This window comes from Silene latifolia, chromosome 8, assembly GCF_048544455.1.
Source record: "Silene latifolia isolate original U9 population chromosome 8, ASM4854445v1, whole genome shotgun sequence".
NCBI classification, from domain to species: domain Eukaryota; kingdom Viridiplantae; phylum Streptophyta; class Magnoliopsida; order Caryophyllales; family Caryophyllaceae; genus Silene; species Silene latifolia.
Window position 1 is genome coordinate 19,755,669 of NC_133533.1, and position 21,965 is coordinate 19,777,633.

General features: G+C 42.0%; 1 protein-coding gene across 1 annotated transcript; it reads left to right on the plus strand.

The window, feature by feature from the left end:
• The first annotated feature begins 19,207 nt into the window (after positions 1-19,207).
• On the plus strand, positions 19,208-19,997 carry LOC141594822 (uncharacterized). The gene is made up of 2 exons (XM_074414813.1): positions 19,208-19,337; positions 19,399-19,997. The coding sequence occupies exons 1-2, from the start codon at positions 19,208-19,210 to the stop codon at positions 19,995-19,997; spliced, it is 729 nt and encodes a 242-aa protein (XP_074270914.1).
• Positions 19,998-21,965: the final 1,968 nt, after the last annotated feature.

The window sequence follows — 21,965 nt, forward strand, 5'->3', positions numbered from 1 at the left end:
AAATCAAGTCTACAAAACCACGCGGGACTCTGCTGGGCACCCTCCAGCTCGGCAACCCTCGCCATAAGAGCGGCAATCTCGGCGTCCCGAAACTCGAGCTCCCTCGACAAACGAGCCGTCTCCTCCCGAGCCTGGGTCAACTCTCGCTCCAGCTCACGATCGGCCTGTGGACAACAAGAAATTGGCTCATGTCAATCAATTCAAACAAAACCAAAATCAAAAATCAAAAGAAATCAAATGAGGTTCATACCTGACGACCGCGACCGCCGACGAGTGCCTCGATGGCCGTAGCTCGTAGCCGGTTGGCCACCCTCCATAGTGCCACAAACCGAGATGGCGCGACCTGCATTTCAAAAGAATTCTCAGTAAACTGAACAAGTTCAATCAAATGTGTTCTTACACGAAAACTATGCAAAATAAGAACTCACCCTCCGAATCAGATGCTGCCAGTCATCTAGGCCAGCATCCGTCACAGCCACGTCAAAGTCACGCAGCTCGGAGATCGTCGTCCTCCCAGTAGCGTCAGTGTACTCGAGGGTCTCGGGGTACACTGGGGGCTCGATGCCCGCCGCCTCGACCTCCTGCAAGGACAAATAATTCTCATTAATCGATGATCTTTCGTCGTAAAATCAAAATCCAACAAGAAACAAAAGATACTCACCACTACTGGCCAGTACGCCAACCTCCCGTAAAGGAACGCCGAGTAATCCTCGCCAGCAAGAAGAAGGTCGTCGCCACTGGCACCAGCCAGGTCCGCCTCCCTCTCGGCCTCGCAGGCTCCCGAACATCGTCCTAGGAGGATCGACGGGAACCGTCAACGCGCCCGAAGCGCCGACGAGCTAACCGCTCGCCCGGATACCACACGGGACCCATCGACGTCCACAACAAAGAGACTCGAGCTCCTAGGTCGAAGGACCTCAGCGACAAAAGGAGGCGCTCCAGCGTACTCCGCCCAAGGTCTGGGCACCCACTACGACAATATAAAGGCAAAGGTCATTCCTATGATCAATTTAAAACAAAGTATAAGAAGGTGTGAATGAATACAAATGGGATACTCACGCTGCTCAGCTGAAGGGCGTTCACATCCCGCCGGTATACATTGTGAGAAGAACGCTTGCTCTTCGTCCGGCACATGACCCAATCCCTCACCACGGGATAGGCCCTCTCCAACGGCTCCGTCCTCTTGGGCGCGAGGCCCGGAAAGTAAGAGTACACCCACGCCTGGAAAACGGAATAGTCAATGACGATCTTTCGATCTTTGATAAAAGAAAGGAACTTACTTTGGCCTAAAGGAAGGTTCATACCTCCAACAGTAGTCCAGGTCCGATGGCACCAGGAGAAGTCCCCTTCTCCATCAACTCCGGACGAACCATGGCCCTCATAAAGCGGATGAGGACCGCAAAAAGAGCGATGACCCGCCCCAACGCCCTAGGGAACTCGGTCGAAAGAAAGGGAAGAAGCGTCGCCGACCTCTCGCCCTTGTCTCCGAGGTAAATCGAAGACAGAAACCACCAAAGCCACGACGAGCCCTCCGCTCGGTGTACAAGGAGGAGGAGCCGTCTCCCTCCCATCGATCACCACTGATGCCGAGGTCTTCCCCGCAAAGTAATCTCGAACGTAGGAACTGGGTACCAAACCCGGCACCGCAACACCCCGGCGACGGGTTCACCCGATCAACCTCCTCGCCTCGGCCGAATCCGCCCTCATGCCGGTCTCCGGCCACACCATCTCCTCGGTCCCACACCGGACGTAAATCATGCCGTAGTCCTCAAGGTGACTCCCACCTCACCAAAAGGCAAGTGAAACGTGGAAGTCGTATCCCAAAATCGATCCAAGAAAGCGCGGACCAGGCTAAGGTTGGCCCGCAACTTCCTCTTCACGATATCCCTCCGGACACGAACGGAGGACCGAACGCTCCACGCTCAATCATGGCCCTCTCCTCCGCCGACAACCGCTCGTAATGCTCCATCATTGTCGTATACCCCGAGAACGACCGGATGTTCCCCAGCCTCCTATTATGATTCGAAATAAAGCTATCTTTAGTTTTGAATGAATTTAAAAGAAATTTGAACAAAGATAGAAAAGGGTAGGTAGTGAGTTAGGGAATTCCTATTTACCAAGCTCTTCACCGTCCTGTAGGACAAGTGACCCCTCTGCAGCCCCACACAAGGTGCCTACTCTCCCTGGTCTCGCCCCACGCGGAGCTCCTCTCACCGACGACCCCTCGTCCAAGGTGGGCTCGTCTCGGAATCTCCTCCTCATCAGCGGCCTCCTCCTCGGGAACCTCGTCCGCAGCAGCCATCACCGCAGCGGTGAAGGCCTGCTCCAAAGCCTCCTCAACAACAGCGGCATCTATATCCATGGGATCTCTTCCAGAAGTAGAAGCATCGTCACCTGCAAACGTTAAAGCAAATCCAGGCCGCATCACATGATGGCAAGCCTCTGTTAAGAAATTTTCGAGCCTTCAAGGCCCGGGAGTTCCCCATTTCTGGCCATCCTTGGCCATGTTCTCACCAATTTAATCACTCATGTGACAAATTAGGTCAAGTCAAGTCCGAGTCGAAGCCTAGTTCCGGGTTCGAGTCGAAAATTCGGCAGCATTTCGCTATAATGGCGGTTATACCCTAAAAAGTGTCCTGAAAAAGTTGACACAAACCAAACTTCCCAGATGGTAGGAAGTTTACCCATCATCCAAGGGTCCCAAATATCAAGTTTCATCACAAATGGGCAATCCTAAGGCCATTTTCGAAGCAATTTACGATCTAGCTGTGAAACCGTCTCAAAATCCGCTCAAGGGCTCAAAACTCGATGAAAATTCAAAGCAAATACATGGTTATGTTCCTAACATCACCTATTATCCGCTCCTAGCATCAATTTGGAACGACAAATCCATTTGGGGGAAAAGCCCCAAATTTTCGATCAAAAGGGTCGAAAACCCTAATGTTCGCGGCTCAAAATTCGACAAATATGGAAGATTAATGCAAGATTAGAACACATACCTCGATTAGCCATGTTTTAAGCAAATTTTTGAATCCAACCTCGACGAAATTGGTAAAGATTTGACAGAGAATGGAGTGATTTATGTTTCGAATAAAATGAACATAAACCTTCTGACTTTCGCGTTTTTACGCAGAATTGCTGAATTGGGGAAAAGACGCAGCAGGAGCTGCGCCTCTTCCAAGAGACGCAGCTCTTGCTGCGCCTCTTCCCTTTATTCCCTCCTTATGGATTTTCAAAAATCCGTTATGAGTTCGTTATTTGTGGGCCCATCTTTGGTGCGCCTCTTCCTCGATGACATTTTATCATTTTGGTCCGTTTCGACGATTTTCTTTCGTTCCGGCCCACGTTTTATCCAGCGCGACAATATTTTGCAGTATTGTCCAAACCCATTTTATCCCTCGCAGCAGTATTTTGCAGTATTGCTCAGTTTGTTTTGCCCAGCGCAGTAGTATTTTGCAGTACTGCTCACTCAAGACTTTCTTTCTACGACGATCAAGATGTTCCTAGTCGTCGGTATGTTCCCCAACAAGAGTTCGCTTGAGACCGACGCAAGCAAATTCAACCTCAACCTCAAGTTTTCTTGCCTGAGTTCGTTTGAGACCGACGCAAACGGATTCCCCAGCAGTTTCTACCGACGTCCTGCTGCTTTCAATATTTCTTGTTTCCCCGCGGAGTGCGACAGGGTGTCGTTCTCCAGAAGTTCCTATACCCAAAACTTAGTTACCCTTAGGTCGAAACTCATATTTGGCCTCCTTCCCGTCAATGCTTTCCTTTAGGGTCCCACGCCCTAGCACCAATCTTATAACCTTTAGGTCTTACCCTTAGCTCTCAAGCTCAAACCTTAGCTCCTTTGCAACTCCGAAAGCATCTCGAGAAGAAGTCTCAGGTATGGTCTCTTCTTATGGCTGGCGAGCCTCCTTACGTAGTCTAATGGACTTTAAACGACCCTCCCCGATAGTCGACAGACTCTAAAATGTTCCCGACGACAGGTCCTTGGTTCAGACCCCTTGAGCCGCCTCGCGTCGCCATAGTCGTCAGGTTGTAATCTTCGATTGACCTGATGGCTATACTTTGACTTTCGCCTTGTCCAAGCCTCAGTCAAAGTGGGGGCTCTGTAGACACCTCGTTTCTGCATCCCTCGCAAACCACCCGGTGATGATTGGGCCGCATGTTTGGTTCGCGGAACGATTAGTGACAGTTCGTCAGATTATCGTCAAGTGATTGCTCAAATATTAATGTCAACCTCTTAAATGTCATCTACGTCCCGATACGGTCGTTTTGGCAGTAATTAGAGTACATTCGAGTCCGGTCAAAACCGTCTCCATTTTTCGATATTTGTTAAATCCGAGTCAGAATGTTGGAATGTTCCGGATATTTCTATTCCATATTTCTCAAATTTTATCTTTCGGCAAATAATATCCCGTAATATTTACATAAGATATTAAAGATAATCGAATTAATTCCGTCCTACCATAACTTAAACACGGAAATCTTTCTTAGCGGGGAGGAAACCTCACGGGAATAGACGCAAGCAGTCTTTGCGCCTCTTCCAAGAGACGCAGTGGCTGCCGCGCCTCTTCCAGTGCCCTTCTTTGCATGATTTACGTATCTTTTTTATATCTTTCCGAGATTCACTTCCAAAGAGTCTCCGAAACCCTATTCCTTCACGTGATTAGTATAAATAGGAGCTTTCGTTCCTCATATTTCTCACGCGAGTGTCCACCCTTCTCTTCTCCCTTTGCATTCTAGACTTCGTTCTTACTAATTGGCGCCTACGTGCTTGAACATTCGACCACGTAAGCTCGGATCCTTCCGGGTACCAGCCTTTCCGTTGCATGACCGACCAATTTGACCACTACACTCAATCAATCTAATTAATCAACTTGTTAAATCGTTTTCCTCTTTCGAGGGCACTCTTTCCTTGCATTCGCGTCGAGCATCACTAATCGATCTTCTTAGTTCTTCTCGTTCCGTCAACATGTAAGTCTGAGGGTGTATTAATCTCTCTTTTATTTATTGTATTTTAATTATTGTATCAACAATTGTAAGGTTTATGTCGAAAGTACCTCATTAAAATCGATTTCTAAAACCGTCTTTAAAACCTTTTTGCGGATTTCCGGTGAGAGCAGACGTCGAGAAAAGACGCAGCAACCGCTGCGCCTCTTGGAAGGAGCGCGGCAACTGCTGCGCCTCTTCGTGAGGCCGCCATTCTGCTTCTTTTCTTCTTCCTCCGTCCTCGCAATTCGTATCAAGTTTATTTCTTTTGTTTTGTTCGTCATTAATTCGTTCATCATGATAGTTTGATAATTCATATGCATATTAACCATCATCATTAACATGTTTAAATCGTCATAAATCCGACTCAAATCCCAAATAATCAATATTTGCGGGTTTTTCGTCATTAAATTCAATTCGAGTTTTAGGGATTCAATTCGTTCATGTTGAGTTTCTGGGATTCATCGTTGGTATATTTTCACTGTTTAGTCATTAACCCGTCGTCATTCATCATGTTTAGTTAATAATTCGTTTAGTTAGTTAGTTTAATTAATCATTCATTAACATCGACCCTTCACATAATTAATCCGTTTATTTCCGTCTCGTCCATGTCTTACTGTTTTATGACCTCAATCATATGTAAATAATTCATTAATCACTTTCATCCGAGTCTAAAATCATAATCAATCCTTAAAATTTACCAATTAACATTAACGGTTTGCGATTAAAACTTCACGGGAGAACTCACCCTTGGAACAGACGCAAAGAATCTGCCGCGCCTCTTCCATAGAGCGCAGATTCCTCTTGCGCTGTTCAGGGTGATTTTGTCCCGAACTCCTTTTACGCCTTGACGTAGTTTAATTAGTAAGCGTATTAATCAACTAATAATCGTATTATCACCTTCTGATCCGTCGTGTTTTATTCTTATTTCTTTTTCTCAAATTATCCTTTTTAAAGGTATTGTCGACATAAATCGCCTATTCCAATGTAACTATTGTAATTTATATTTATTATTATTGTTTTCCATTTATCATTTGTATGTTTCACATGTAAATCAACATTAAATTCCAACTTCGACCCAATTGTTTGCTAATTACGTGTTTCACCGACTTAGTCTAATTCTCACATGCCAGGATTAATCTATGGATGTTGCATTGCATGCATATAGCCGACGATATATCAAGTGCGAATAACTTCCCTAATCATTAGTAGAGGCCGCTATCGAGGCGGGCGGGATTAGGTGTTCGATCAAAAGAGCTTCCTAATACGTACCCTCACCCCTTACTCCAGATCTCCGTGAGCACCCGTGTTCATTGGCATCCACGAGAGTCATTCTAGACATAGAATGCTAAGGGTAACGATTGCTTAGTGTTCATGTCACTACTTTGTGTCTTGACATGACACGAGGTATTCGAACGGTTCAAATTTCCCATAAAAATTGGTGGCGACTCCATACAAATGCAAACGCTTGTTTTCGAGCCCCTTCACCAAGCGCCCCCGTGGGCGGCCCGCTGTCCACACACCCTCGCTCTCGGACTTCCTCTTCTCACCACCTGACCTCTCCTGAGCCATCTCCACCAACCTCTCCGCTCTCCCAGCCCTCTCATAAGCTTCCTTAACATCAGTAAGGATCCCCACGGGTAACTTATCCATAATCTTGGTGGTCAACCCCCTCTCAACCCCAATGCCAAATTCTCCTCACTCAAACCCATGTCCTCAGCATACCTAGACTTCTCATTGAACAGCCTGTAGTACTCCCACGGACATCTCGGCGATCAGTCATCTTAAAACCATCAAACTCTTCTCTCAACTTACTCCTCACATGTTCCGGTACAAACTCCTTTCTCACAGCCCTACGAAACTCCTCCCAAGGTATAGCAGGTAAGCCTTGGTTGATATATATTTCCTTAGCACTCACCTTCACCGAATCCCACCACTTGCCTGCTGCCTCCCTCAGATAGAACGCAGCCTGTTCCACTCTCATCTCATCAGGACAATGAACCAAGTCTAAGATGTTCTCCATCTCTCTCAGCCAACTATCAAGAAGGTTAGGTTCCCCAACCCCTTGTATTCCTTCGGGTTAAACCTCGCAATATAGAGGCTGATTTTAGAATGATCAACCTCCTCTCGCTTATCCTTATTCTTGTCCTCATTCACTTTCTTTAGGGTCTCGGTGAGAGCATCCTGGTGCTCTAACATCTTAACGATGTCATCCACAAAGTCATAAGCTCGGCTCTCGCATACAAAGCGGTTCTCTTGGGCGGCATCTTGAAGCTATATAAGAAAGGGTAAACATAAACACACGTACTAAACCTCAAAACACGAAAACACGCTGCCCAGAACCTACTCGATCGAGTTCCCAAACACACTCGATCGAGTAACGGGATACTCGATCGAGTGCCCCACGTAGTCGATCGAGTACCCAAACTCGTAACCCAAACAGACCTTCGATCTCTTACCTACTCGATCGAGTATCTAGGCTACTCGATCGAGTGACCCCCTACTCGATCGAGTACCCCTAGTTACTCGATCGAGTGCCCCAAAACTCGATTCTGGACTCAAAATCGCCAAAAACCCACCCGATCGAGTCAGTCTCACTCGATCGAGTAACACTAATTCATAGAAGCTACCCGCATGTTACGTCATATGCTAACATGCTAAACATTATAAACCACATTATATCATAATAAGCATACTACGCATCTTTTCTACTATCTACGAAACCATTTCATCATGTTATTAAATGCCACATTGTAAATCATCCAACAAGTTATCATCTCATCAACAAGTTTCCTCATATCACCATTTTCTTTCACATGCTCAGCTTTCTACTTCAACATCCAACAATTAACACATTCCATCACATTCGTAAACAAGTTAACCAAACACACATACGACTCGACAAACATTTCCCCCATGTGTCCGGTTCAAAGTTGTAGGGCGACCCCGGCGAATTTAGGACGTCTCCCAAGCCTTTGCACTAGCTCCCACAACTTTTACCCTGGGTTCATTTTAATTGACTCCCTATGTTCATTAAGTTCATTGGTTACAGGTTTCAGGATCGTCCTAATCGCATTCTTAGCAATTCCCGGAGTTCAGACGGTCAGTTCTTGTCGTTATTCGTATCGTTGAGTTCCTTGCGTCGAGGGTAAGATCTATGTACCCTTTTTACTGTTTTTCCCTTGTTTTGGTTAAACCCTAATTTAGAGATTGGGGGGTTTTGTGTGTAGTATGTGATGTGTAGCCTCTATGTGTTATATGATAGGAGGAGGGTTCGTAGAAGAGGCTTTTTGATACAGCTGTTGATACCGTCTGACTGTTGTGCTTTCCAGGTAGGATTTCCTACTCAGTATTAGTCCCATAATGGGATATTGGTGATGTGTTGTATTTGGTTGTTTGATATAATGATTGTACTGTGTTTGTGGTTGTGATTGCTGTTGATGGTTCTCGAGATGCGTTCTCGGCTGAGTGGGGTCACTTGCGGGAGTGATTTCACGCCCTAGTTTCGCCCTTCGTGGAACCCGCCACGGAAGGGGATGTGCACATTAATGGACAGGGTTATCGCTCACTTTTATGTGGAGTGGGGATTTGGTGGGTACGGCTGCGGTCCCCCCTTTGGGGGGCTGGTCCGGTGGATGATCAGGATTGAGATGATGGGAATTGGTTGTTGTGTGTGTGTGTGTGTGATTAAGCTGTGTCTGTTTATCTTATTATTGTTATACATGTTGATTGTGTGATTAATGACCCGGTGTTGTTTTGTAAACCTGCGGTGATCCATTCGGGGATGGTGAGCAGATATTGAGCAGGTATTGAGATGAGTACTGGGATAGCTGGGATGCCACGACATGGTGATAGGAGTCTTCCGCTGTAGCCTTTAGTTTATTTACATTTCAGTTAGACAGTCAGTTTGAAATAATGTATGGTACTTTTGGTTTGGTTTTGAGGATTGTATCTATTCACTAAATTATTTATAATAAACATTGTTTCTTTATTATGGTTTGATTATCATTGCCTCGGGTAACCGAGATGGTAATGTCTTCATACCTGAGTGGTCCTGGTAAGGCACTTGGAGTATGGGGGTGTTACAAGCTTTGGCTTGCATTAGTGCTTTACGAGTTGTTACCAAAATGTGACATGATTTGATGATTTACAATCTTCTAGGAACGAGTAACATATGACAGATGAGCACAAATATTGACCTTATGTGGTGGTTTGTGGTTTGTTATATCGTTAAAGATGTTGGTGGTGCATCACGAAACCCCGGGATCTATAGGTATATGAGATAATAAGAAACTTCGGGATGAAGTTTGTTTTTAGGGAGATGTAATGTGATACTATGTCTTTCTATGTGGTTATTTGAATTTCCATTAGTAATTACTACTTCAATCGATGCAGTAACATGTTTATTATATTGAATGATAACTTTCGTGTGTGGTCGAACTATAGTTGTATATGTTGTTTATATGTTTTATTTAGAATTGTATAGTTGCATATGTTGTTTATATGTTTTATTATGAATTGTATTTGTATGGAAGGACTGTGATATCGTGTGGCTTGCGTGGTTTTATATGAGTTAGGTTACGGGGACGTAACCTTCTTTTACGGGGGATAAAATGTGACAACCCGAGTTTACTCAAGTCTATATGAATTAGCATAGATTTGACTAGTTATGCATATGAGTTATATTATGAGTATGAGTTATATTCTGTTAATTATATGTGATGTTAGGTGTCGTTAGTTGTAACTGGTGCGAACTTCGGGGCGAAGTTCTTTTAAGGAGGGAAGACTGTAATACTCCGTATTTTAGTTGGAGTATTCGGTCGAGTACTTGGTTGGTACTCGGTCGAGTGTGTGTTACTCGGCCGAGTGCACTTGACCGAGTAAACCGGTTCAGCGAGTGTGACGGTTTTCATTATGTTTTGACCAAGAGTTTTTTTTATAACTCTTAAGTCGTTTCTAAAATCGTTTTAATATCTCTAAAGCTATTTCTAAAACTAGAGAGAGGGAGAGGAAGAGGAAGAGGATTTGTCGAGCCCTTTATTTGATTGAAGATTCCTCACCGATTTTAACCTAATTCGATTTTCCTGTTTGTAAGTCAATCTCATTCAATTGTTTATACTGTTTTAAAGTCGTCGTCTTCAAAATTTTTGAAAAGAGAGTCCTGTTTATTTGAAGTCTAGTTTATGTATATCAAATTTCGTAGTCAAATTCATTATGGTTTGTCCTAGGTGATTTATTTATGAACATGTCGCTGAAAAGTCTGCGAATCTGATTTGTTTGTGGAAAATGATTTGAAACCCTAATTTATATGTCGATTCAGTTTTGGGGCTTTTTCGAATGTATGTAATGAAAGATCGTTATAGAGGGATGGAGAAGAGTGGTATATAGTGAACTTAGTGGAGACATGTCGCGACGTGGATTTGCAGATAGTGAGTGAGTTTGGGAATTTGTATTATCAAGAGGTGAAACTAATGTGTGATTTCCTTGGGCAAGTAACGTTATGAAATGAGTTTTGGGGATTCAAAAAAAAAGTGTGAGTGATAGCATGATAAGAAAAGATCCATGGTAAGAAAGAGTGAGATGATATTGATATGAAATAATGGGATTTGAGCTTTGGATCAATGAGAAGGTAACCGGGGCACTAAGGAGTTAGGTAGAAGTAATAAGGAGTTGAGCTATTAATTGGTATTGTGAGTGTAAAGAGAAAAAAAAGATAAAAGTAAGCTGAGAAAAATGTTGACCGGAGTTATGTGATATAGAAGTAAGGAATTGTCGAGATGTATGATACTATCATGAGGATGTTAGTTAATGGTTATATAGGAGTTGAAGGACAACATGATTAGTCATGAGTTTCGAGGAATTAAGGGAGTAAGAAGTTGGTAGAGTATCTGCATGATATGAGATTTTGGTGGAGAATTAGATGACGATACAATTAAGGATAGTATTGGGAAGAATGTTGGGGAAAAAAAATTTTGTTGATGAATTTGATGTTCGTTATTTGGAATGTTAACCGAAGATAGGAAATGAACCGTGATATTTAGAGATGAGTGTAAGAGGTTTGATACACGAACAATGGTAGTGTTGAGGTGTTGTCGCTAGTGGTTAAGGGTGATGATAAATAGGAAAGATAGCTATTCTAAAGAGATTGATTTTGTAGAGACCAGATTGAAATGTATGGTTGTAAGGAAATATAATATGTGGTTATATGAGGCGGGTGCTAGTAGTTGAATATTAATGGTATGGTTATACTTGGCATGAGGTGATGGTTATGCGAATGGGATAATATGTTATGAGGGGCATACGAGTTAAGCTCGGGCGAGAGGTAACCTTGATCAAGTGGTAACTTACGTGATCAGGATTGACTAGTTGGATGTGATTATGGGTCTATGATGTGTATAAATGTTTGGGTGAGGTTCTGACCTCACGAGAAGTGGTATGGTGTGATAATTATAAAGTTGTTATCTGAGTGTTCTGTAATATATGTTGGATACGGTAACCTAATGGAATGATGTTCAAAACTGATAGATTGAGTGGTCTGGCATGGCTAGTTATACTTGTATGTGTATGGATGATACATGTTTATTCCGTGAAAAGGTAGGGATGATGTTCATGAAGTTCTTATCTGGTTATTCCGTGTGATAAGTTGCGTTGTGATCTAGTAAAGCGGCTTTAAGTAAGTTTTCTTGTCCGGGAAGTTGTCCCGAGTCAGTGTTTATGAGAACTGTGTACGTTGTGATGTCTATCGATGTGGTTGTTGTGCCTCGGTGGTGATCCGGGCATGGTACTTCGTGTTGTGATGCGGGTATTTTCGCGTCGCGGTGCGGCTGATGGTGACGGTGTTGCGAGGCCGTCCCCGATTGTGGTGGAGTAGGCGGGATGTTAACGATACGAGTTTTCGAAAGTACATATCAGTTAGACATATAATGTTGTTTTGTTTGATGTTGCTTCCTGTGTGTTTCGGGTTGTACATATAGACGATTGTTTTGTTTATTGATGTTTCTTACCAGTTTTAGTTTGGGAGTAAGGGCAAAGTATGATATGGAAGAGAGTTGTGTATGTTTTCATTGTTGTCATGGTATAGTGATATTCTGTTGATGGGACATAGTTGTGAGAGGTTGTTACAATAGTTTTGACCTTGTTTTAGATGAGGCTTTGGTAGACATGGTAATGGCAAGTGAATTGTGGAACATGTGTTGTCCGATCCGGAAGTGCTGAGATAGTTCATAATCTTTTGTTGAGACAGTAAGTATAGGGTGTTGGACATTAGTATCATGGTAAGTTGTGGATGAGTTTGTGGTAATAAAAGGGAGAAATTGAGGACCTAGTGTGAGTGTGTGTAATAATTGTGGATCGTGAGTTCTGAGTATGGATTTAGGTGCATGTATAGAGGACTATGTCATTTTGGCGGTAATAGGAAACTTGATTGAAGTTTTGGTTAAGCTAAAGATTTTGTGGTATAGGTTAGGTGGTGTGCTAAATGAATTGAGTTATGAGAACTATTTAAGTAAGAGAGCCTTGGATATAGGAATGGTGAGTGTTTAGATTATAGGCGGTTATCTTTGACATGCGGTGATGATGAGGATAATGAGAAGATATAGCTAAGGATTTTGTATTAGTGAGTTACGAGGACGTAACATTTTTCTTAAGAGGAGTAGGATGCGACAAAAGAGAGTTTCATGGTTGTGCGTGTTGTAGTATATTTGAAAGTAGAGTGTTGGTGTAGCATAAAGGATGGATCTTTGTTGTGATTGATTTTGGTAAAAGGTCATGGCGGTGATTGTAGTAGTTCGTTGTTTAGGAGTGTTGACAGTTGGATGATGATGTTTAGGAGTTCGAGAGTGTTGACAGTGGGATGATGATGTTTATGAGTGTGAGTAAACTTCGAGGACGAAGTTCTTTTTAAGGGTGGTAGAATGTAAAATTCCGTTTGATGTTATGAGTGTCTTGATAGTGCATTTTCTAGTGGATAATATGTTACGGAGCTAGAAGCATTTGTGGATTGTAGTTGGCAGTGTTTGGAGTTGGTGTCGAGAGAGACTATAATGTAGTTAGAATGACGATATCGTGAGCCATGTTGTGGAGGTAGGAATAGTTGGTGGAGTTGGTGTTAAGAGTTCATGTTTTATAGGTTGGGGTTTTGTTTTGAGTTTTAGTTGCGTTGTTGTATCTTAATTGAGTTCGTATGTTAGTTTTTTTATGTATGGGTTGAACTTCGGGGACGAAGTTCCTTTTAAGGAGGGAAGACTGTAATACTACGGTTTTCTATGTCTATGGGTACTCTATCGAGTTTGGCTTACTCTGTCGAGTAAGTATGTTTTTATACGAAACAGTAGTCTGCCTGATGGGTACTCGATCGAGTAGGTGTGGCACTCGATCGAGAAAGGGGCACTCGATCGAGTAAGTGAGTCTTACGTGTTATTTTACCGGGTTTTGATAGTATCGCGAGAAGGATATAAAAGCATCTTTCGTCAGTTCTTTTCATTTTACCCTATTCTAAGTTTCATAAAAGACAAAAACAAGTTACGTTACTTTTCCTTCTTCGCATTATTATCAAATCTCAAGGCTTGAGTCGTCGGAATTCAGTGTTCTTTGAGCCGTTGAGTCCGTACCGTTGTGGGTAAGATCCTTGTACCATTTTTATGTTGATCCGTTAACTTTGGTTTAAACACTAATTGGGTAATTTGGGGGTTTTGGGAGTATTGTTGATGTTAGACTGTGATTGTATGGTTGTATGTTTGATAGGAAGTGATTTCATTGAAGAACGAATTTGATTAGCTGATTATGACGATCTTGGCGATTGCTATTCCAGGTAGGGTTTCCCTACTCAGTATTGGCTACATAATGTGTGGTGATTGTTGTTGTGATTATTGGTTAATTTTGTTGTTGGTTTGATTTTGACGGTTGTTGGTTGTGTATTGTTGATTGGTTTGTATCTGTTTGTGTTCTTCGGGGCGCGTCCCTGGCTGAGTGGGGTCACTTGCGGGAGCGGCTTAACGCCCTTGATTCGCCTTCTGTGGAACCCGCCACAGAAGGGATGTGCACATTAATGAACTTGGGTTTATCGCTCGATGGAGATGAGCGGGGATTTGGTGGGTACGGTGCGGTCCCCATCGGCGGCGTGGAGTACTTGTTGTGATGGGTACTCTGGCAGGGCTACACATTTTAGCGTGCAGTCAGTTGTGTGGAGATTGGAGATGGAGACTGGAGATTGGTTTGAGCTGTTTGTGCTTCTGTTTCATTGTGGCTGTTGTTATTTTTATGTAATCAGTACTGACCCGTTTAAATGTTTAAAAACTGTGGTGATCCATTCGGGGGTGGTGAGCAGTTATTGAGCAGGTGTGGTTAATGCGCACGGGATAGCTGGGTTGGGTCATCACGAGCTGTTTTAGAAGTCTTCCGTTGTGTCGAATGTTGTTCTTTAGCTAGTTGGTTTAACTTTTGAGAACCTTTGTATTTTCTTTTATCAGTTTCGATTTTTGGTTGTATCGCTATAAACTTTATTATTATTAAAGTACGTTTCGTTATTGTCTATTTGATTATCATTACCTCGGGTAACCGAGATGGTAGCATTCTCATGCCTTAAGTGGTCCTGGTAAGGCACTTGGAGTATAAGGGTGTTACAGCACCTGAGTTAAGTCCGGATGAGAGGTATTCATTATCAAGTGGTAACTTACGTAATAAGGATTGGCTAGTTACATTCGATTATGGGTCCACGATATGTGTAAATGTTTGTGTGAAGTTCTGACCTAACGAGTGATGGTATGGATAATATTCATAAGGTTGGTATCTGTGATCCCGTCTAATATGCTGCATCGTGATCTGGTAGAGCAGTTTTAAGAAAGTCTTGTGGTAAAAGAAGTTGTGTTGAGTCAGTGTTATGAGATTGTAAAAGTTGCGATGACTATCGATGTGGGTGTTGTGCACTTTGCACGGTAATTCGTGTTGTGATACGAGTATTTTTTTCTTCTTGTCATAGATTATTGTTTGTTTACTGCTATTTCCTGTCAGTGTCGGTCAGGGCATATAGACCGTTGTTTTGTTTCCCGATGTTTCTTACCAGTGTCAGCTTGGGAGTGAGAATAGAGTATGATATGAGATAGAGTTGGGTATGGTTATGTTGTTGTCATGGTATAGTAATATTCTGTTAATGGGACACAGTTGTGAGAGGCTGTTAGAGTACTTTTAATCTTGTTTTAGATAAGGCGTTGGTGGACTTAGTTGTGGCAAAAGAATTGTGGAACAGGTGTGGTATGAACTGGAAACAAGAGGTGGTTTAGCACCTTTTCTTGGGACAGTGAGTACGGAGATTTGGGACTTAGTATCATGTCAAGTTAAGGGTGAGTTTTGTGGTAATAAAAGCGATGAACTTGAGAAGCTAACGTGAGTATGTGTAACAATTGTGGATTGTGAGCTAAGATCGTGAGATGAGTGTATATGTATATAGAAGTATGTCGTTTTGCGGTAATGTGGAAGAGATGGAGTAGTAGTTATACTGAGGATTTTATGATATATGTTATGTGAGTACAAAACAATTGGAGGCACGAGAACTGTTAGAGAAAGAAAGCCCGGGATATAGGAATGGTTGTAGGTGTTGAGGTTATAGTGGGTTATCGTTGGCACGCGGTGGTAATAAGGATTATGGGAGGTATGTTAATGGACCTAGTATTAGTGAGTTACGAGGACGTAACATTTATCTTAAGAGGAGTAGGATGCGACAAAGAGAGTTTGATGGTTGTACATGTTATGGTACAATTGGAAGTTTGAGTGTTGGTGTAGAGTAAAAGATGAATTCGTGTTGTGGTTGATTTTATTAAAGGTAATGGCAGTGCTCGTAGTAGTATGATGTTTAGGAGCGTGAGTAAGCCTCGATAGTGTTAATGGATTGTGTGAGGATGTTTATGTGTGTGAGTAAACTTCGAGGACAAAGTCCGTTTTAAGGGTGGTAGAATGTAACATTCCGTCTTGATGGTTGATCTTGTCCGGTGGATTGTCTTGGTAATTGAGGATGCTAGTGAGCGTTATGAAGTAAGACAGAGTTGGCAACACTTATGTTGTGGGTATCCGATAGTATTATGGAGTTAGTATTGGGAGACTATGCTGTAGTTGAGACGATATCGTGAGCCATGTTGTGGAAGGAAGCGTGGTTGGTGGAGGTAGTGTTAGGTGTCTATGTTTTATAGGTTGGGTTGGAACTTCGGGGACGAAGTTCTTTTTAAGGGGGGAATATTGTAATACGACGGTTTTCCTAGGTTGGTACTCGGTCGAGTATGGCCTACTCGGTCGAGTATAGTGTGTCGTGTTTCCTGATTGGCTACTGCCCAGGAACACTCGGCCGAGTATGTTGAATACTCGACCGAGTAGAGGGTACTCGGCCGAGTATTCTCTATACTCGACCGAGTATCCGATCTAACGGAGATTATTTCCGTGGGTTGATTAGAGACGGTTAGAGTTATAAATTAGGATTCACTGTTTCCGTTGTTACGTTTGACAAAATCTAAAACATTCTACGTAATCCTCTCTAATCTCTCCCAAGAGCGTTGATGGTTCGTGAGTCCTTGTCCGTTTCTCTCTTGCGTCGATTTCGTTGGTAAGTCTCTAATGCTTCGTAATCAGCTAATAGGTTGGTTGTTAGGGTTTTGCCTAATTATTGTTTTGGTTTAATTTGGGGGTTTATAGTTTGTTCATCATATATGTGTTGATTGTTGGTTACCATTGTTGTAGGTGACGATGTGGTATTTCTTATGCATTGTATGATTAATTGCAGCATAGCGGAGTGCGAAAAGGTAGGGTTTCCCTACTCAATTCTTGTTTCATTAGTTTGAGATGTTTGATTGTACTGTGTATGATTGTTGTCTGCTGATCATCGTTGGAGTGTTGGTGTGGTGGTGGTGTGGTGGTTGTGATGGTGTTAGGATGGAGTCACTTGCAGGAGTGGCTTCACAGCCTAGTTCGCCCTCCGTGGAGCCCGTCGCGGGAGGGGATGTGCACATTAAGGGACAGGGTTATCGCTCGTTCATGAGCGGGATTTTGGTGGGGATTGGTTGCGGTCCCCCACTAGCGGCATGGGCTACCTGTTACGATGGGTAGTCTGGCAGGGCTACACACCTCGGTGTGTAGTCGGTTACTGTGTGAGATCGGGAGATCGGGGATGGAGGATGATCAGTTGGTTGCTTTATACGCTTGTTTTACTTTGATTATTCAGTAAGTGACCCCGCTGTTGTTTTGTAAAATCTGTGGTGATCCATTCGGGGATGGTGAGCAGATTGTGACAGGTGATACAAATGTTTAGCTCTGGGACAGTTATGGGGAGTCATCACTCGAGTCTAGCTTCCGCCGCCAAGTCAGGTAAGGGGAGGTTCGACCAATCCTGAAAACAAAGGGCACACATCAAGAGACTTAGCTTGCATTCTTTGTAATTATTAGACATTTCGCAGTTATACTTTGGTTTGGTTTTGGAAACATGTAATCGCAAACTCTTTATACTTTAATAAAGGTTGTTTGGAATTGGTAACTTTGATATACTAACCTCGGAAAACCGAGATGGTTACAGCCTTTCATGCTAGGGTAGTCTTTGGTAAGGTACCTTGGTATGAGGGGGTGTTACATGGATGGCCAACCCAAACATAAACATCATTCAACATAAGAAATTAAGCACAAGGAAAGAGTATTAGATAAATTAAGAGAGTTTAGAAGGTCTTACAATACCAAAGTTGGAAACTTTGAGTGAAATTACACCAAGTAGTGGAAGATTAGCCTTCCATAATTGTCTTACAAGTAAATTTTTGTGGTTAGATTACAATGAGAATGGAAATGATTAAGGTCTAATTATTACAAGATTAAAAACAAAGCATAAGATATTAATGGTAAAGAGGTGGTTTTTAGATCTCCAAACATGTGGGTATTTATACCCTTGAGCCTCCTTTTTAGGTCACAAACAAATGGGCTTTCGGAATGGAAAAAAGGAAAACCCGCCGTAATGATCAGGGGAAAACCGCAGGCTCCGGTGGGGGCCGCAGGCTCCGGTTTCAGCCTGCACCACAATCTTGCAAAAGCCATATCTCCATCGTTTCTTGGTCAAATAAAGCATGTGACCTACCGTTGGAAAGCTAAGATCACAAGCTTTAACCTTCACTTGGCCTTGCATCAATACGAGGTCTAAAACTAGAGATATACTCGTTTGAATTTGACCCTTGTGAAACCGAGTTTTCAATTCTTCATTTTGGATTTTCTTTGTGCATTCCAAGGCTTCATTTTCCTTTTGTTTGCTTCTCTTGACTTTGCACTTATTCTCTCGGCTTACTCTTGGCTCTCCTTTTTCACTTTGGTTGACCGTGGCTCGGGTTTGACACCTAATTCGGCTTGTACAAAAACGATTTCTTCACCTCAACTTATCCTCATGAAACACTTCAACTACTCTTGAGATGCAAATGCCAAAAACAAGTTCAATTGACCCAAGTTACAACCAAAGTGGATTGGCCGGTAAATAGAACGATTAACACTCAAAACCGGCTTTGTGACAAGTTTATTCACTTTAAATTACCTAATTAGACGGACACTATTTGACTCTATCAATCCGTCTACTAGAAAACAAAGTGAGCCCTTGCCCGACAAGTTGTCATGTTGGTGGACCTTCGACTTTGGTGTGAACGAAACTTCTAATTTCATGCGGGTCGACCTTCTCTCTCACAAACCTGCTCTATTATTTCTTAATTCTTACGAACGTATCAAATTATTGTTAACTATGGGAATATAATCTGTTATAGAGTTAGTTACTCTAACAACCATCAAGGTTGTTAGAAAGTTGTTACAAAGTGGTTAGGGTAGTTAGTTAGAGATTGGATTACCTAGCCTATATATAAAATGATTGTAACAACATGATACTCACTTTTGACTGAATAAAAATTCATTACATTTCTAAAATAATTCTCTCCCATTTCTTCTCTCTAAATCGTCGTCTTTTTCCTTCATTCTTTCATCATTTGTTCATCAATCAATCCTCTCATCATGGTAGATTAGGATTTCATATGGTATCAGCCTAAAACACGATCCAAATTCTGTTTCTTTTCTCTTTTTGCTTCCGCTTTTCTCAGATAAAATCTGATCTTTGATCAAATCAAAGATTTTCTTGTTTCTGTTGGTGTTATTCATCAATCACAGATCTTTCTTTTTGAAGAATTCTATCCTTTTCTTGTGTTTCTCCATCTCTGAAGCTATGCCTGAATCAACTGAATCAAGTTACTACTCTATGCTTGATGATCCTCTCTTTCTTTCTCCGGCTGATCAGCCAAATTTACAACTGACTGCTCAGTTGTTTGATGGCTCAAACTTCATTCAATGGCAGCGTGATGTGATTCAGTCTCTTTTCTCTAAAAACAAGACTGGGTTCATATATAACTGGTGAAGTTGCAGCTCCTCCAAAGACTGATAAGAAATACAACCAGTGGGTTCATGTGGATCTTCTTGTTCTGCGTTGGATATTGAATTCTTTGGACAAGAATCTTCGTGACAACCTACAGTATGCCTCTTCTTCTAAAGCTCTTTGGTCAGAGATTGTTGAGAGGTATGGGCAGCTTAATGCACTCGAGCTTTATGAATTGAAGAAAGATCTGAGTAATGTGAGTCAAGATAATTCATCTCTCATTGATTATTACAGTAGGTTGAAGTGTCTTTGGGAAATTGTTGATAATTTGGACCCAATTCCCCAGTGTACCTGTGGTGTAATGTCTAAATGCTCTTGTCAAGTTCTTAAGCGTTTTATTGATAGAGAGGCTCATTCAAAGTTAATTCAGTTGCTTATGGGATTGAATGCTGGGTATGAACATGTGCAAACCACTCTACTTTCAATGGAACCCTTGCCTCCTATTAACAAAGCCCTAGGTTTATTGCAAAAGATTGAAAAACAGAAACATATAAATGATTATGCTGGTGTTCTTGCTGCTTCCACTGCTTATGATTCCCAGAGAAAGCATAACTTCTCGGGCCTGATTCTAATGCTCGGATGAAGAAGCGAGAGAGAGGATGGTAATGAGGATGGGTTTAAATCGCACCTATTGTGGTAGGGATGGTCATACCATTGAGGAGTGTTACAAATTGAAAACCTGTACTTTCTGCAATATTAAGGGTCACATACAAGATCATTTCTATAAGTATAAAGCATATCTTGCTAAGAAAGGTAAAGGTAAAGCTGCAGGCAAGGGGTCAAATGTTTATCACGGGCCTTCGCTAATAATGCGAGATGTTCGATTTCGATGTTGATCAAGATTCTCGTATGAGCTTGCAACTCCCTTGCATAATTTTCTGCGTGTGTCTCGATCCTCGACTTCTCAGCTGCAGTGATCCACTTCAGTCTCAGTTTTCTTCTGATGTTATCAAGGCATTATCAACTCAGTTACTCAAAGTGTCTTGATGGCTATCTCCGATTCTTCTGCTACTATTACTTCTGCAGGATGTGCTCTTAAGTCATCTATTAACTTTGCAAGTACTTTCTCTTCTTATGCTTTTGCTGTTAATTCTTGCAATAGCTCTTCTGTCTAGATTGTTGACACAGGAGCATCTGATCACATGACCTTTAATTTGGGTCTGTTGCATAATATAAAGCAACTCAGGGTTCCTGTGTTAGTTGGGTTACCTGATGGCACTGTTAAATCAGTCTATAGAACTGGGCAAGTCTTTCTAACAGATACACTGATATTGCATAATGTTTTCTATATTCCTGAATTCAAGCAAAACCTACTGTCTGAGAGTAAATTGGTGTCATCTACTAATTTAGATGTCTCTTTTGGCAAACATACTTGCTTATTCCAGGACCTTTCCAGTAAAAAACTTATTGTTGTTGCTCAGAGGAATGGAGACTTATACCAATTGGATACTAGCCAGCTCAAGGCAAATAAAGAGCTTGTCCAAGCTCCTAGTTTTAGTTTGATGTCTTTCAAACATTGTAGTAGTGGTATATGTAATGCTGCTAAGACAGTAGATGCTTTCCTATTTCGTTCACGAATTGGTCATTCTAGTTTAGAAAAGATGCATCATCTACCTGGTTGTATAAAGAATGCTAAATCCTTCTTTTGTGATATATGTGTAATGGCTAAACATCATAAGCTACCTTTTCCAAGGAGCAATTCCTATGCTAAGCATTTATTTGAGTTGATTCACTTGGATGTTTGGGGTCCCTACAAGGTTGCCTCCATAACTCGGGCTACATCTTTTTTTACTATACTGGATGATAATTCCAGGAATACCTGGACCTTTTTTATTTAAAACAAAGCGCAGGTTCCTGGACTGGTTAAACAATTTATAGCTTATGCAGAAACACAATTTAATAAGCAAGTAAAGATCATTAGGTCAGATAATAGAACTGAGTTTTTCCAAGTTCAATGTTCTCAGTTTTTTAAGGATAAAGGCATTGTTCATCAACGTAGCGTTGTTGGTAGACCTCAACAAAATGGCAGAGTAGAACGTAAACATAGACATTTACTAGAGACTGCAAGGGCACTAAAGATACAATCCAATGTTCCACCCAAATTTTGGGGAGAGTGCTTACGAATAGCTACTTATCTTATAAATAAAATGCCTACTCCTATATTAAATTGCAGATCCCCTCATGAGTTACTTTTTGGTACATTACCATCTTTTGATGAGTTAAGAGTATTTGGTTGTCAATGTTATGCAACCATGCCCTTAACCTCAAAGGATAAGTTTGCTCCCAGGGCAAGGAGATGTATATTCCTTGGATATCCATATGGTAAAAAAGGATACAAACTTTTTGATTTGGAAAAAAGAGTGATTTTTACAAATAGAGATGTTCTCTTTCAAGAGACAGTCTTTCCTTATAAATCTCCATCAACTAATTCTAATATGCAATTAGTGACAGATGTTCCTTCATCTGCTTTATTGCTTAATTCAGATACCACAAATCAATATTCTAATAAAGATAATCAGACTCCTATTGGGTCTGTACCTAATCCACCTGG

Bases quoted from the DNA above. Each gene is read 5' to 3' on its own strand.
- LOC141594822 (XM_074414813.1), top strand. From the start codon at position 19,208: ATGCCTGAATCAACTGAATCAAGTTACTACTCTATGCTTGATGATCCT. The intron at 19,338-19,398 runs GTGATGTGATTC...TAACTGGTGAAG, and splicing joins AAACTTCATTCAATGGCAGC to TTGCAGCTCCTCCAAAGACT.